Source organism: Vombatus ursinus, unplaced genomic scaffold (genome assembly GCF_900497805.2).
Source record: "Vombatus ursinus unplaced genomic scaffold, bare-nosed wombat genome assembly UNPS02014822.1, whole genome shotgun sequence".
Taxonomy (NCBI): Eukaryota; Metazoa; Chordata; class Mammalia; order Diprotodontia; family Vombatidae; genus Vombatus; species Vombatus ursinus.
The window spans coordinates 17,180,935-17,194,112 of record NW_020954600.1 but is presented as its reverse complement, the minus strand read 5'-3'; the positions used below and the strand labels follow the sequence as shown (position 1 = coordinate 17,194,112).

The following is a 13,178-nucleotide window of genomic DNA, read 5'->3' as shown; positions in this document are numbered from 1 at the left end:
CTCTAATCCAATGGGGGAATTGTAGAGATTTGTAGTAGTTCAGCTCTTCTCTTGTTCTGGGCCCCAAATTCTCAAGAGCTGCCCTTGTGGCTAGCACCCTTGCTCCTAACATAAATAATTTTTTTTTGATGAGGCAATTGGGATTAAGTGACTTGCCCACAATCACACAGCTAGTAAGTGTTATGTGTCTGAGGCCGGATTTGAACTCAGGTCCTCCTGACTCTAGGGCCAGTGCTCTATCCACTGTGCTACCTAGCTTCCCCCTTACCATAAATGAAAGGGACCTTAAAGGGCATCTTATCCGACCTCTTTGTTTTACACATAGAGAAATGGGGCTCCAGAGAAGTTAACTCAGGGTCATACAGCTAGTATCGAGGCAGGATTTGAACATAAGGCTTTCTGATTCCAAATCGAGTGCTCTACCCACTAATCCTTCCCAACTTTCATTTGGGAAATACAACAAATGTTTCTATTCATCTGTGAGAGGGATCAAGAAATGGTAGCAAGTAGCTTTCAAGGGAAACTGGCTCCAAATATTACATTTTTAAAAAATTTTCGTTGCAAATGGAGGATAATAGACACATGGATAACTCAAAATAGCAGAAGGTATATTGGATAGGGAACTGGTCTAAGAGTCAGTAAGACCTAGGTTTAAATCCTACCTTGGGTACTCGCAGCTATGTGACCTTGGACAAGTCACTTAAACATTCCATATCATAGCTTCCCCATCTGTAAAATGAGGAAATTGGACTCGATGGTCTTTTAGCTCTCAACCTAAGATTCTGTGATATTCTTCTTGTGGTCGTATCATGACCCTCTCCCAACCTAGACTGGTCTCCTTAGTTGTAGTTTACTTTGGCTAATATTAAATTTAATATGCATACCAGTCAGTTACTTTTAGAGACTGTCCAGGATCTTTATGGAATGAAGTGTGTCCGTCCTGGATTAAAATTTTTCCATGTATAATCCCAAATGGAGGATAAAGTTGTGGACAATTAACAATTAATCATGATAATGAACCATGATTACACTTCAATATTTTGAGGAACTATGATTTCATTGAGGGGGACACTTTTCCCCGGAGTAGATTGAGACTCCTCTGTAAAATGGTACATAGTTTTTGAGAGTGGCTTTGATCAAAATATTAACCACCCTGTGTTCAAACCTGGTAATGACCCCTTCTGAAATCTGATCCCTGAGTGACTCACATTGCACCACCTAGGTTGCACTCAAACTCTCTCATGTTTTGTAGGATGTCCCAAGAGCTTATGTTACGTCCCATTGGTACAGCCTTTGAGAGCTTAGGGTCACCTCTACTCCATCATACTCTTGTGTGCAATGATTGATCTTGATGTCATCTCTCCCATTAGAATGTCACCTCCCTGAGGGGAGAGACTATTTTTGCTTTTCTCTCTATATCTAGCACTTAACATAGTGCCCTGTGTATAGTAAGCATTTAATATATGTGTGTTGATTTGTTGATTGGAAAAAGAGTTGATCACACAAGTAAAATAATACTTTTCAAACCCATAAACTGAAAAATTGGGTTTTTTTCTTTGTTTCTTAACAAAGCACTGACTCTACTGGTTATGGGAAACTCAAATCAGACCCAGAATCTCCAGGAAAAATAACTGCTCACTGGCCATCTTCAATTTTACTTAATTTCCGTGCGTATGTTTTAGAGGGGGAGAGGAAGCACTTTCTCTCCAAATAATAAGCTCATATGTTGAACTTAAAGACTCCTTCCCCATTCCAACAAGTTGATAAAAAGGGAAATGAACTCTGAATAGAAGCTCCAGTCATTTCATGGTCATTCAAAAGCCTCCGTGATGGACTATACAGTGTGCCTCCCCCTCTCTTCCCCATAAGGTGAATACTGTTCTTAAAATAAATTATCTGCCTCAAAAGACTGTGGTGCTATATACTCATTTGATTTTCCTTGACTCCAATAAATCAAAAAATTTAATTTCAAGAACACCTGGAAGCCCAGCAGAACTGCTAAGTTTAATTATCATACTGGGCTTCTTTGAAGACATTGCTTTCCTCCTCCCTCCCATATTCCTTTTTTTTTCTTTTTGGCTACAGGAAAATGATTATGTCCCTGAAAGCATTATTCATTCTGCCTGAACAGAAAATCTCCACCATGATAAAAATGATGCCCCTTGCTTCACTTACCAAGAGGAGGGCCATGTGTCATTAGTATATCAATTCCCTCTGGGATGAGGTTCCACTTGTCCAGCAAAGACTGACCTCTGGGTAGGTTAAAGCCCCATCCATTAAACCATGGCGTCCTTTGGGAAAAATAATGCAAATGGCATCAGGCCAACAGAGCAATGTTTCATTTTTTCAGAATTTTTGACTTGCCCATCCCCTCTAGCAGTCTGTGTTTCTTTTTCTTCTCTTTTGGAAGAGTTGTCTCTTGTAGAGAGACTCTTTATGTTGTCTGCCTTCAAACCAAGACATTTAAGTGTGAACATGTGGGCTGTGGATCATTCAGTGCAAAGGGGTATGATCAGCCGAGAAAGGAACATCATAAATATAAAGGGGACAAAACTTTGGACATGCTCAGACATCAGTGCTACTTGGATTTCTGGCTCAGATCTGGAACAGTTCCACCAATAATTTAGAGGAAGAGTGCTAAAGTAAGCCTACAACTTCCTCACCAGCAATTATTCTTGGCAAAATCCTGATGGGGATCCAGAAAATGTCTTTGTGACAGATGTTTTTGTTAAAAAGCACTGCTTTGGTGAATATGAGGTTCAACAGATAGGAAATTTGGAACAATGTGGAGCCCAAGCAAAATGAGAGTGAGAGAAGAACTCAACTCAACACAATTTGATAGACAAGTGTAAAGCTTTTACCATATGCCAGGACTGTGCTAGGCACCAGAATACAAAGACAAAATCCAGCAGTCCCTGCCTCCGAGGAGCTCAAATTCTATTTGGGGGATTCTATACATCACAAGTCATTAAATACAAAGTACATACAAAAATACAGCATAGTTTCATCAGGCAGAAAGCCAACTAACTGGATACATAAGGAAAGACCTTGGATAGGAGGTGCCACTTGAATTTTGTGCTGAAGAAAGCTAGGAATTCAAAGAGGCAGAGGTGAATAGGAAGTTCATGCCAGACATGAAAAACCACTGGTGCAAATGGGTACAGAGGCAGGAGGAGAGATGTTATGTGGAATAGAGTGAGTAGGTCACTTTTTACTGGAGCAGAGAGTGCACGAAGGATAATAATGTAAAATAAGTCTAGAAGAGAAGTCAGATCACAGAAAAATATAAATACTAGGTGGAGGATATATTTTATCCTAGAGGTTATAGGAAGCCTCTGCAGATTTTTGAGTATGGGAATGACCTCATTAGTTCTACATTCTTGAAATACCTGTTTGGTAACTGTCTAAAGGAGGGAATGGGGAGGGGAAAGGCCAGAAATCAGGGAAACAAACTAGGAAGCAATTGCAAGAGGCCTGGTACATGTAAAGAAGGGGACAGGTGTGTCACATGTTGTGGTAGAAGACCTGATAAGGTCTGGTAATTAAATGGATGTTGTGGGGAAGGGAGATGAGGGAGAGGGGTGAATTGAAATAATTCTGAGGTGTGAAAACCTTAGTGACTACGAAAATGGTGTTTCCTTCATCAGAAATAGGGAAGTCTGAAAAACGGATGGGTTTAGGGGAATATAAAATTAATTCCATTACATCTACTATGGACATCTATTTGGAGATACCCAGCAAGCAACTGGTCCTGTAAGAAGAGACACAGGAGAAAGGAGAGGAGATGCTAGGGGTAGTAGAGAGGGGAAGAAACCAAGAAACAGTGAGTGTATTACTAACATGGATCCTTCTAAAAGCTACCAGGAAAGAGGTCTGTCCCCTAACCCTAAGCATGATTTCTTTTCTCCTTTGGACAACTTACTTTCTTTCCTTTCTCTGGAAATCAGTTTCTGCCAGCCATTAATAAAATGAGAGGAATGGAAGAGGTGACTTCTAAAGCCTTCCAGCTCTAAATCTACAGTTCTATGACCTCACATGGCCCGTGCTTTGAGATACACTTGCCATATTGTTTATTATAATGACTAGACTAAAAGTTTCATAAGGTAACGCACCCCAATTTACCTAAAGTTTCTACCTTGTCCATGATCAGCACAATAAATGATAATAGAACTGAACTGATTCTGGAAACCCCTGTGCTCTTTAACATGGTTCCCTTCCTGATAGCAGAAAAGATGAGTTCTTTTCCTCAAAATCAGAAGCTTTTCTTGGGAAACAAATGCTATTGCCGACATGATGGTCTGAGGGCCACCACAAACTGGGTACTATCCCTCTCCTAATAGCACACACATTCTTATCACTATAAATATCTCCATGAATTATAATAAATGCAGGAAATTTAAGTTTTTCAAAGTAAACAGAATTTTATATTCTCTCCTTCCTCATATATAACAAATATATATGTACAGTGTATGCAAGTACATATTCACATATGTATTGAATATATACACATATATGCAAATATGTTTATGTATGAATATATGCACATACATATAGATACACACAGCCCTATGTAGCAGCTAGCACCCTTGCCTTATCATAGATTGTAGATTTAGAGTTAAAATTGACTTTAGTGGCCATCTTGTCTATAAAATGAGTGTCCTCACTTTACAGATGAAGAAACTGAGGTCCAGAGAGGGTAAGTGACTTGCCCAGGATCATACAGCTAATAATAAATAAGGCAAAATTTGAACCTAGGACTTCTTCATTCCAAATCTAGAGCTCTATTCACTATCCTTCCTGTTTTCCATTTGGGAAATATGCCAAACATTCCTTTTCACTCTTATGAGATCAAGAAATAGCAGCATATATATGCATGTCTATAAGTATATTACACATCTATTTGTATGTATAGACAGGCATATATCAATGCACAGAGATATGCATGCATATATGCATCTATCTATACATACAGATATGCACATACACATATTGTCTGTGCACATGCCTGTGTCCACATGTTTATCTGCATACCTGCTATATCCCCTGAGAAGAGCTTAAGCAACTTGAGGGCAGGAATCATTTTCTATTTGGTCGTTGTATCCACAGCACCTAGAATAATGCCTTTGCTCATAACAGGTGTCTAATAAATGGCTATCGGTTGGGTCTGCATAGAAACTTGAAGAGCTTCTCAGTCTTTTACTGATTGTATAGATTTAGATGTGACCAGGTTTTTTTGAAATATCTTTTAAACCATCTTTTTTTGACCAAGGAGAGATTGAAGCTGACACACTGAAAATGCCAGCTGGGTAACCGGGCATACAATAACATGACTACTGTGTACAGCACAGAAGTGACCTGTGAACCAACCCTCCAATCACTTTGCTGTTATATAAGAGCTAAGAATAGAACACATGTTCTCTGTATATTTGGAGTCGATGGACCAGAGTTTGAATGCCAGTTTTGTCAACTTACTACCCACATGTCCTTGGGCATGTCATTAATCTCTTTAGCCTCAACTTCCTCATCTGTAAAATGAGTTGGTTGAATTAGATGACTTCTTATTCAAATCTATGATCCTAAGGATGAAGCCTATTCTAATGCAATTCAGTTCACTTCAATTCAACAGTCATTTGACTATGAGCAAGTTACTAACACTATGTGCAAAACCCTATACTAATTCTAGGGATACAAAGAGGAAAATAAAATAATCTTTCCCATCAATGGGCTTATATTCTAAGGTGAGAGGGTAGGCCATGAAAAGGATCAGAAATCAGAATGTTTCAATTTCATTTTGGTATTTCAAAAAATTTCATATTTAAAAAAGTTTCTTTCTTATACTTGTAACAATGGTAATCATCTTTGCTTGCAGAAGACAGCGTTTTTTAAACTCACTTAAGTACTATTTGATTTGCTGAATCACCAAATTTTAGGGTTCCCTTCCTCTCATTACTAGGCAGTGAGACTGGCATATACATATAAGGTTTTGGTGAAGCTAAAGGAATCCAATTACTCACATTAATGGGCTTACTTCACATCTTTTTAAAATGCTAGGGGAAACTTTCTTAGACACATGGTTTCTGGTAGTGTCGAATAAAATCCCATCATTACTATACATGGTCCATTATGTTTAGCAATCCATGACTCTAAATTTAAATTCAAGCTCCAAATTGCTAGCATCTTTTTAATTTTACTGTAAATTCATTTAGTTGCTCGTTTCTGAAAGCTCCACTGGAAAATAAAGTGTTTGATGAAATATTCAAATCCTCTCAACAGCATAAGCAAACACAAACACACTTCTTTATCAAATAACACTCATAGTGGGGCATGAACACCCCTCATATCCTCTGACAGGATAGAGGATCCAAGACCCAGGAGCTCTTAGGGTATATCTATTTGTCTTGGCTGAGAGCTTCATCTTCACAATTTGGTGATGAATATTGGAAAGAAGGAAAGAAAGAAAGAAAGAAAGAAAGAAAGAGAGAGAGAGAGAGAGAGAGAAAGAAAGAAAGAAAGAAAGAAAGAAAGAAGGAAGGAAAGAAAGAAAGAAAGAAAGAAAGAAAGAAAGAAAGAAAGAAAGAAAGAAAGAAAGAAAGAAAGAAAGAAAGAAAGAAAAAAAGGAAGAAAGGAAGGAAGGAAGGGAGGTAGGAAGGAAGGAAGGAAGGAAAGAAGGAAGGGATGGAGGGAAGAAGAGAGGAAGGGAGGGAGGAAGGAAGAAAAGATAGAAGAATGAGATAAATTAGCTAGGTAGATAGATATAGATGGTTATCTCTATGTCTATGCATATATAGCTAGATACTATTACTTGAATTTTTTATAACCCCCTAGTAAGAATGAGTCTGTGGTGCTCCTGATTTTAGATATATAGCCATATTGGGTGGAAGATGGCAACATTACACAGAGCTACTCTAGAGATACTTAAGATTTGTTTTCCACCAAACTGAATCCAAAATGTTTTAAGTCACACTAAATTCAGAGACTTGAAAGCAAGTTATTACCCGCTGGCTGAGGCTGACCTTTTGACCACATGATAAATATTTGCTGAATCAAAATCCCATCTTGGTCCACTAGATGGAAGGATATAGTACTTTGTAAATAGAACCAGGTGAGGCTCTTTTGGTTTTCTTCGTAGAATCAGAGCTGGAAGAGACCATCTGGGTCATCCCTCCCGTTCTATAGACGAGTTCAGAAAGTGAAATAAATTGTCCAAGGTCATTCAGTCAGTCAGTCAGTCAGTCAATAAGTACCTACTCCCTGCCACTCTGTTTCTCTGCACTGGGAATATGATCACAATCAAACAGCTCCTGCCCTCAGGAAGCTTACATTCTTGCTGAATGTGTGGCAGAGGTTGGGTCTGAGTTTCCTGACGTGGAAATACGGAGTTCTTTCCACTGGATCACTGCCTTCATTTGGAGTGAGATGATGGTTACTGTGAGTGTTTGATAGGTCAAAGAAGGGAAATCAGTGGGGAAGGATCTATTTGACAAGAATTCCTGTAAACACTTTGACAGAATTTGGGTTAGATCAGCATACATCACAAGAAGGGGCAGATATATAGTAGGTGGCACCATAGTGCACAGAGCTGGGATGGAGTCAGGAAGACTCATCTTCCTAAGTTCAAATCTGGCCTCAGACACTTACTATCTGTGTTATCCTGGGTAAGTCATTCAACCTTCTTTGCCTCAGTTTCCTTATCTATAAAATGAGCTTGAAAAGGAAATGGCTAACCACTCCAGTAGCTGTGCCAAGAAACTCCAAATTGGGTCATCAGGAGTCAGACACAACTGAATAACAAAAAAAGTCACAATAAGGTTAAATTGACTATTTGACTTGAATTACCACAAAAGATCACTTTTTTAAAAAATAGAGGCAGTGATCGTAGTTTTCAAAGCCAAGGCTTCTGATCAAACTGCGCACACTGTTACAATTCAAGGCCTCGTTTAATCATTCGCTTCTATTGCCTATTGCCTGTTTACCTCAGTGGTCAACATGTCTTTTTACAATATAATATAAATCAAGGACTTCCCCAGTTTGGTCCATTCTCTCTTCTCCTACATCTCAATTATCTGATTCTAGAATCTAATCTTAGAAAATAAAACAAATCCAGGACCCAACCAAAATGCATTTCCTATTTTAGAGAGGGGCAAATAAAAATCAGAAGAAATATCTGTGTTCTGTGATTTTAAAAATGTACAGTGCACAGAGTAGCATTTGCAATGTTTGCTGAATTCACTGAAAAAAACAAAACCAGCCTCCTGTGTTAGAAGGTCTTCCCTGGAAAGAGTAGAGAGGATTCCAAAGGAATTAGTATGAATGAGAAGCCTCTCTCTGATTATTTCTATCATACATATACCACAGGGAGGAAGAAGAATATGATACACTGTTGTCATGAAGACCTGAGTTCAAGTCACTCCTCTGACACATGACTTTGGGCAAGTCATTTAAACTCTCAGTGCCCCAGGTGACTCTCTAAAACCAGAAGCTACAGAAGAATGGCCAATCTGCATCAGTAGAGGTAGTTTCCATACCAAGAGTTTCCCCCATTTATTAAATACTGGCTCTGGGAAAACAGATGAACAACCCCAAACATTCCAGACAGGGTCAAAACCAGCCTTTAGATACTTGTAGTATCTCTTGGGGACTAGAAGGGACACAAATGAGCCCTTTGTAGTCATTCCACCATTGTTTAAAATAAGGTTCTTTCAGAAACATGCAGCCCTGCTCCCTTGAGGGCTCGCCATTATGAGCTTTCCATAAAAGATTCAAATAAGACATCAGTCTGCAGAGACCCAAATTACGTTTGGCTAACATTAAGCTTGTGACAAAATCCAGAAGTTTCCAAGTTAGATAGAGTTTAGAAGGTTCTGGCTTTTATTATCACCAAAACACATGTGATAATGTATGCACATGTGAGAGGGAGACAGAAACAGAGACAGAAAGACACAGAAAGGAGGGAGGGAAGGAGAGAGAGATAATATGAGAGAGAGAGAGAGAGAGAGAGAGAGAGAGAGAGAGAGAGAGAGAGAGAGAGAGAAATAGAGGAAAAGATGGAGATGTGAATTTATTTTTAGTTCTAATTGTATTTCTGGAATCAAATTTTCATGGTTTGCTTATGTTTGAATATCAAGTATCTGAAACCAAAACAAAGTTACTTTTAGCACTATTTTCATGGTACTTCTAATGTGGTTTTTCATTTCCTTAACACAGATGTGGAGTTCCTTCAGGCATTCTCTGGCAGGGCCTTGCTTTGGAGAGAATGGCCATGGGGCAGAGGAAAAAGCACTTGAATAGGTTGGAGGCTACTTGGGTTCTAATCCCAGTGATGCCAAAGGTTAATCGTAAGCTAAGGCATGAGCTGAGGCAAGGCCACTAAAGGGTCATCTGGAGACAGTGGCAAAGAAGTGACAAGAGAGATGCATGGACCTGTGGTCATGATGTAGCTATGTGCTGCTTGTGTGACCTTGGGAAAGTCACTTGGTATCCTCACAGGATCCCATTTCTAGAGCTGAAAAGGATCTTAGCACAGTGCCTGGCACATAGTAAGCACTTAATAAATGTTAACTGATTGAAGAGGCTCAAAGGCCATCAAGTCCAATTCCTTCACTGGACAGACGAAGAAACAAGCCCAGGAAGATTAAGCAATCTTGTCCAAGTCATAGAGGTTGTGTCAAGGTTGTCTCTCACTTTGGAGCCAGGGCACTTTCTCTTGCACCATATTGCTCCTATAAAACATGGCAGCTGGACTATCAGGCCTTGAAGGTCCCTTTCTGCAACAGCTTCTGTGAAGTGTATCTATCACAGAAGAACAGAACTCCAGAAACAGGACGAATCCAAGAAGCATCCAATCCAACCTCTAACCTGATCTTGAGCAATCTGCCGTACATAGTAGATATGAGAAGGGGTCATCGGGTCTTTGTTTGGTGACCTCTAGTGAAGCAGACCTTCCACTTCCTGAGGCAGCCCATGTCATCTTTGGATGGATCGAATTATCTGGAAGGGTTTTCTCAAATCAAGCTGATATTTCCTCCTCTTCAAGTCCTGCCTCACTCTTAGTTCTATCTACTGAGGACAAGGAGAGTAAGTCTAATCTCTGTGTAGCAGCCCTTCACACACTTGAAGGTAGCACTATGTCTCTAAAATCTTCTCTCCTCTAATGTTAAACATCTCCAGGTCCTTTAAGATAATCTTTGTATGACATAAACTCGAGATCCTTCGCCATGTTGGTTACCTCCTCTGGACATTTTCCAATTTATCAATGTCTTTCCCAAAATGTTGCTATAAGAAATGATATAGCTTGACCAAGGCAGAGTACAATTGGCATATTACTACTCTTGACTCCCTAGTCCTGGATATTATACTTTTATTAGTGTAGACTAAAGCCACACTAACTTCCTTGGCTAACCACACATTGACTCCTGTCAAGCTTGAAGTCCATGAAAACCACCAAGGTCTTTTTCAGAGAAACATTCCAGGTTTTTTGCAGCGTCGAGGTTGCAGGTTCCCCACCCCTCTGGCCCCTTTTTGTAGTGCTCTTGGCTAAATGTTGAGACTGAATGACCCAAGTTCCCAGGGAGTGAAATTCTACAGTACAGGGTGGAGGGAGGGCTGGTGATGGGGTGGACAATAGAGGGAGAACATATGTACACTAGAGATGGAATGTGTCATCATTTAATGGTTCTTTACGCAGTTGGGTTTCTAATGTCAAGGGTACTATAGGGACAATACCACAATTTCAACTGGAAACATGAAACCCTAACAGTGATCTCACCATGAGTTCACTGGAGAACATGAATACAACCAACTTCCACGGGTCTACAATATGTTTTGTTCTCTAACAGAGGGAGGTGGGGGATGGGGTTGGAGAGGGTGGGAAGGAGGAGGGGTAGAATCAAAGCTAACAATGTCATCGCCTTTCGCCAAAGCCTTAATAATTAGCTGTGACTAACAAGTTCCACATGGGAACCAAGTTGGAAGAAAATGTTTCATGATCTTCCCTGTTGCCAGTGGGCCAAAACTTGCCTGAAACATGTCCCCTAACACATAGGGAATTCTCACCTCAGAAGAGAACATGAAAAATCCAATGGCCTTGAGAAATTCGATCAGAGTTAAAAGAAATATTTCTAAAGAAGGCAGTGAAACTGAACTTTGAATCCTGGAGGTGCTCAGCCCTTGCTAACTGTGATTAGAATGCCGGAGCCTTCACAGCCTCAAATTCCAGACGCAGGGGCAGGGGGAAATGACCTAGAGAGGACTTGTGCCCAACAATGTTAATAAAAAAGCAGGTTTTCTATAAGGAGACGTGTTTAGATGAAATCATTGGTAAAGGTCATCTGTGTTTGCAGTACACTGTGCTACGGTGCAGGCAGAACACAGTGGAGGCACTATAAATTCAAGGGGTGGACAGGTGAATAGTTATTGCCTGCCCCCACCCCATGAAACTTTAGATGGGTGCTGTGCTAAACAAAGGGAGAGCCAGGATTCTTTGTGTAAGGGTAAATCTTGACTAGTCCTGTGGGTGTCAGCAACATGGATACAGCCCTCAAGTTCAGTCCTACCAGAGCTTTCCAAGCAGGGAATTTTACGATTCTGACCCTGCCAATACTATGCTTTTAAAAAATCCCCAAGGCATAGGGAAACAGTAACTTGTCAGACAGATAGTACACGTTTTACTTGGGCTGATTACTTATTAAAAGAAATTTCCTCAGTGCTCTGCTGCATGGAATTAAAAAAAAAAATTAAAGCGCTCAATCCATCTTGCACAGACAATTCGGTGGTATGTCAGAGCTGTTAGTCAAGGTTGCTTAGCTAGGTAGTGCCAGTGGTTGGAGTTTGACAAAATCTGAAATTGGGTACCCAGAGCAATGGGTTACTTTGGTGCTGTAATATTGATAACGGGGAGGGAGCATTAAAAAGGTTCACAGAAAAAAAAAAAAAAAAACTCTCTAAACCACCAATTACTGCTATCTCTGCTGCCGGCATCTAAGAACAGATACAGGCTAGAGAAGGAGAAACACATTTTAACGGCATATTTTTCCCTAGATGATGGCCCCAATTCTGAGCTTTAATCTCCTTCATGCAAAGCACACACAAAGCCATGGGCTTTCTCATCCTGTAGATCATGCCGGGTCCAAGAGAACCTAATTTAACTACCACTGCTTAAAATCACACAGCACTTCAGAGCGTCTTTCTCCCGCCATGAAAACATCACAATAATTCTTGATCTCTGCCTCACCTGACAGCTCAACCCTCCCATGGCTGCAAAGCTTCCCTATCAGTTAGGAATCAGAGTTACGCGGGTTCCAGATGTGTCATACAGAGCATCCAGATGAAAGGCAGACACCTGCCCCCCTTTCCGCTGCTAGTTCTGTTTCCTGGCTCTTGATGCTGCTTGAGAATACTAGCATGGTCCCCACAGATCCCTGGACATAGCAAGCTGAAAGTGATTTCTCTGTGTAATTAAAGGGGTCTTGCATTATCCTATAGAGTATATCCATACTGAGCCCAGCCAAATGACATGCATGCCAAATGCCAAAACAGCAAGAGGGGTTAGGATCTGATCTTTGGGATAAAATGGACACTCTCTCTCTGCAAGCTGCCTGGAAAACCAGCCCAATGAAACCACCTTTACAATCCCACCTGCATCCAAAGGGCAGGGTAGGTTTCTCTCTCACCAGCTGTCCACTCAGCCAGCCCCTTCCCTCCTCCATGACACTACAGCATATAGGTTTTTAATTTCTCTGTACACTGAATAAAAACCATTGCTGCTTTTAACAAAGGATAGTCTGCTGTGAAATGTCCCATAATTGGGAATAATAATAATGATAACAATGATGATGAAAACAGCTAGAATTTACATATCATTTTAAGGTTTGCAAAGAGCTTTACATGTATTATCTCAACTGATCCTCAAAGCAACCCCGAGAGACAGGTGCTACTATTACATGTATATACACACTTTACAGAGAGGGAAACTGAGTCTGAGTGACTTGTACAAGGTCACACAGGTAGTGAATGTTTGAGGATGGATCTGAACTCAGACTGTCCTGATTCCAAGTTCAGTATTCCATCCATTACGTCACCTATAGGATGTAATGGATAATCCACAGAGAAATCACTCAGGGCCTGAAATAAGCCTGATGACAGCACCTCAAGTGAGAGTACAAAGTGAAACTATGACATAA

The 13,178-nt window shown here is 40.3% G+C and overlaps 1 protein-coding gene across 1 annotated transcript in view; it reads right to left on the bottom strand.

Moving 5' to 3' along the window:
- Positions 1–13,178, bottom strand: part of MPPED2 (metallophosphoesterase domain containing 2) — a 212,137-nt gene that overhangs the window by 5,706 nt on the left and 193,253 nt on the right. The window contains exon 5 of the mRNA XM_027837838.1: positions 2,176–2,291. Coding sequence (XP_027693639.1) covers positions 2,176–2,291 — 116 coding nt within the window. The remainder of the gene's footprint in view (positions 1–2,175; positions 2,292–13,178) is intronic.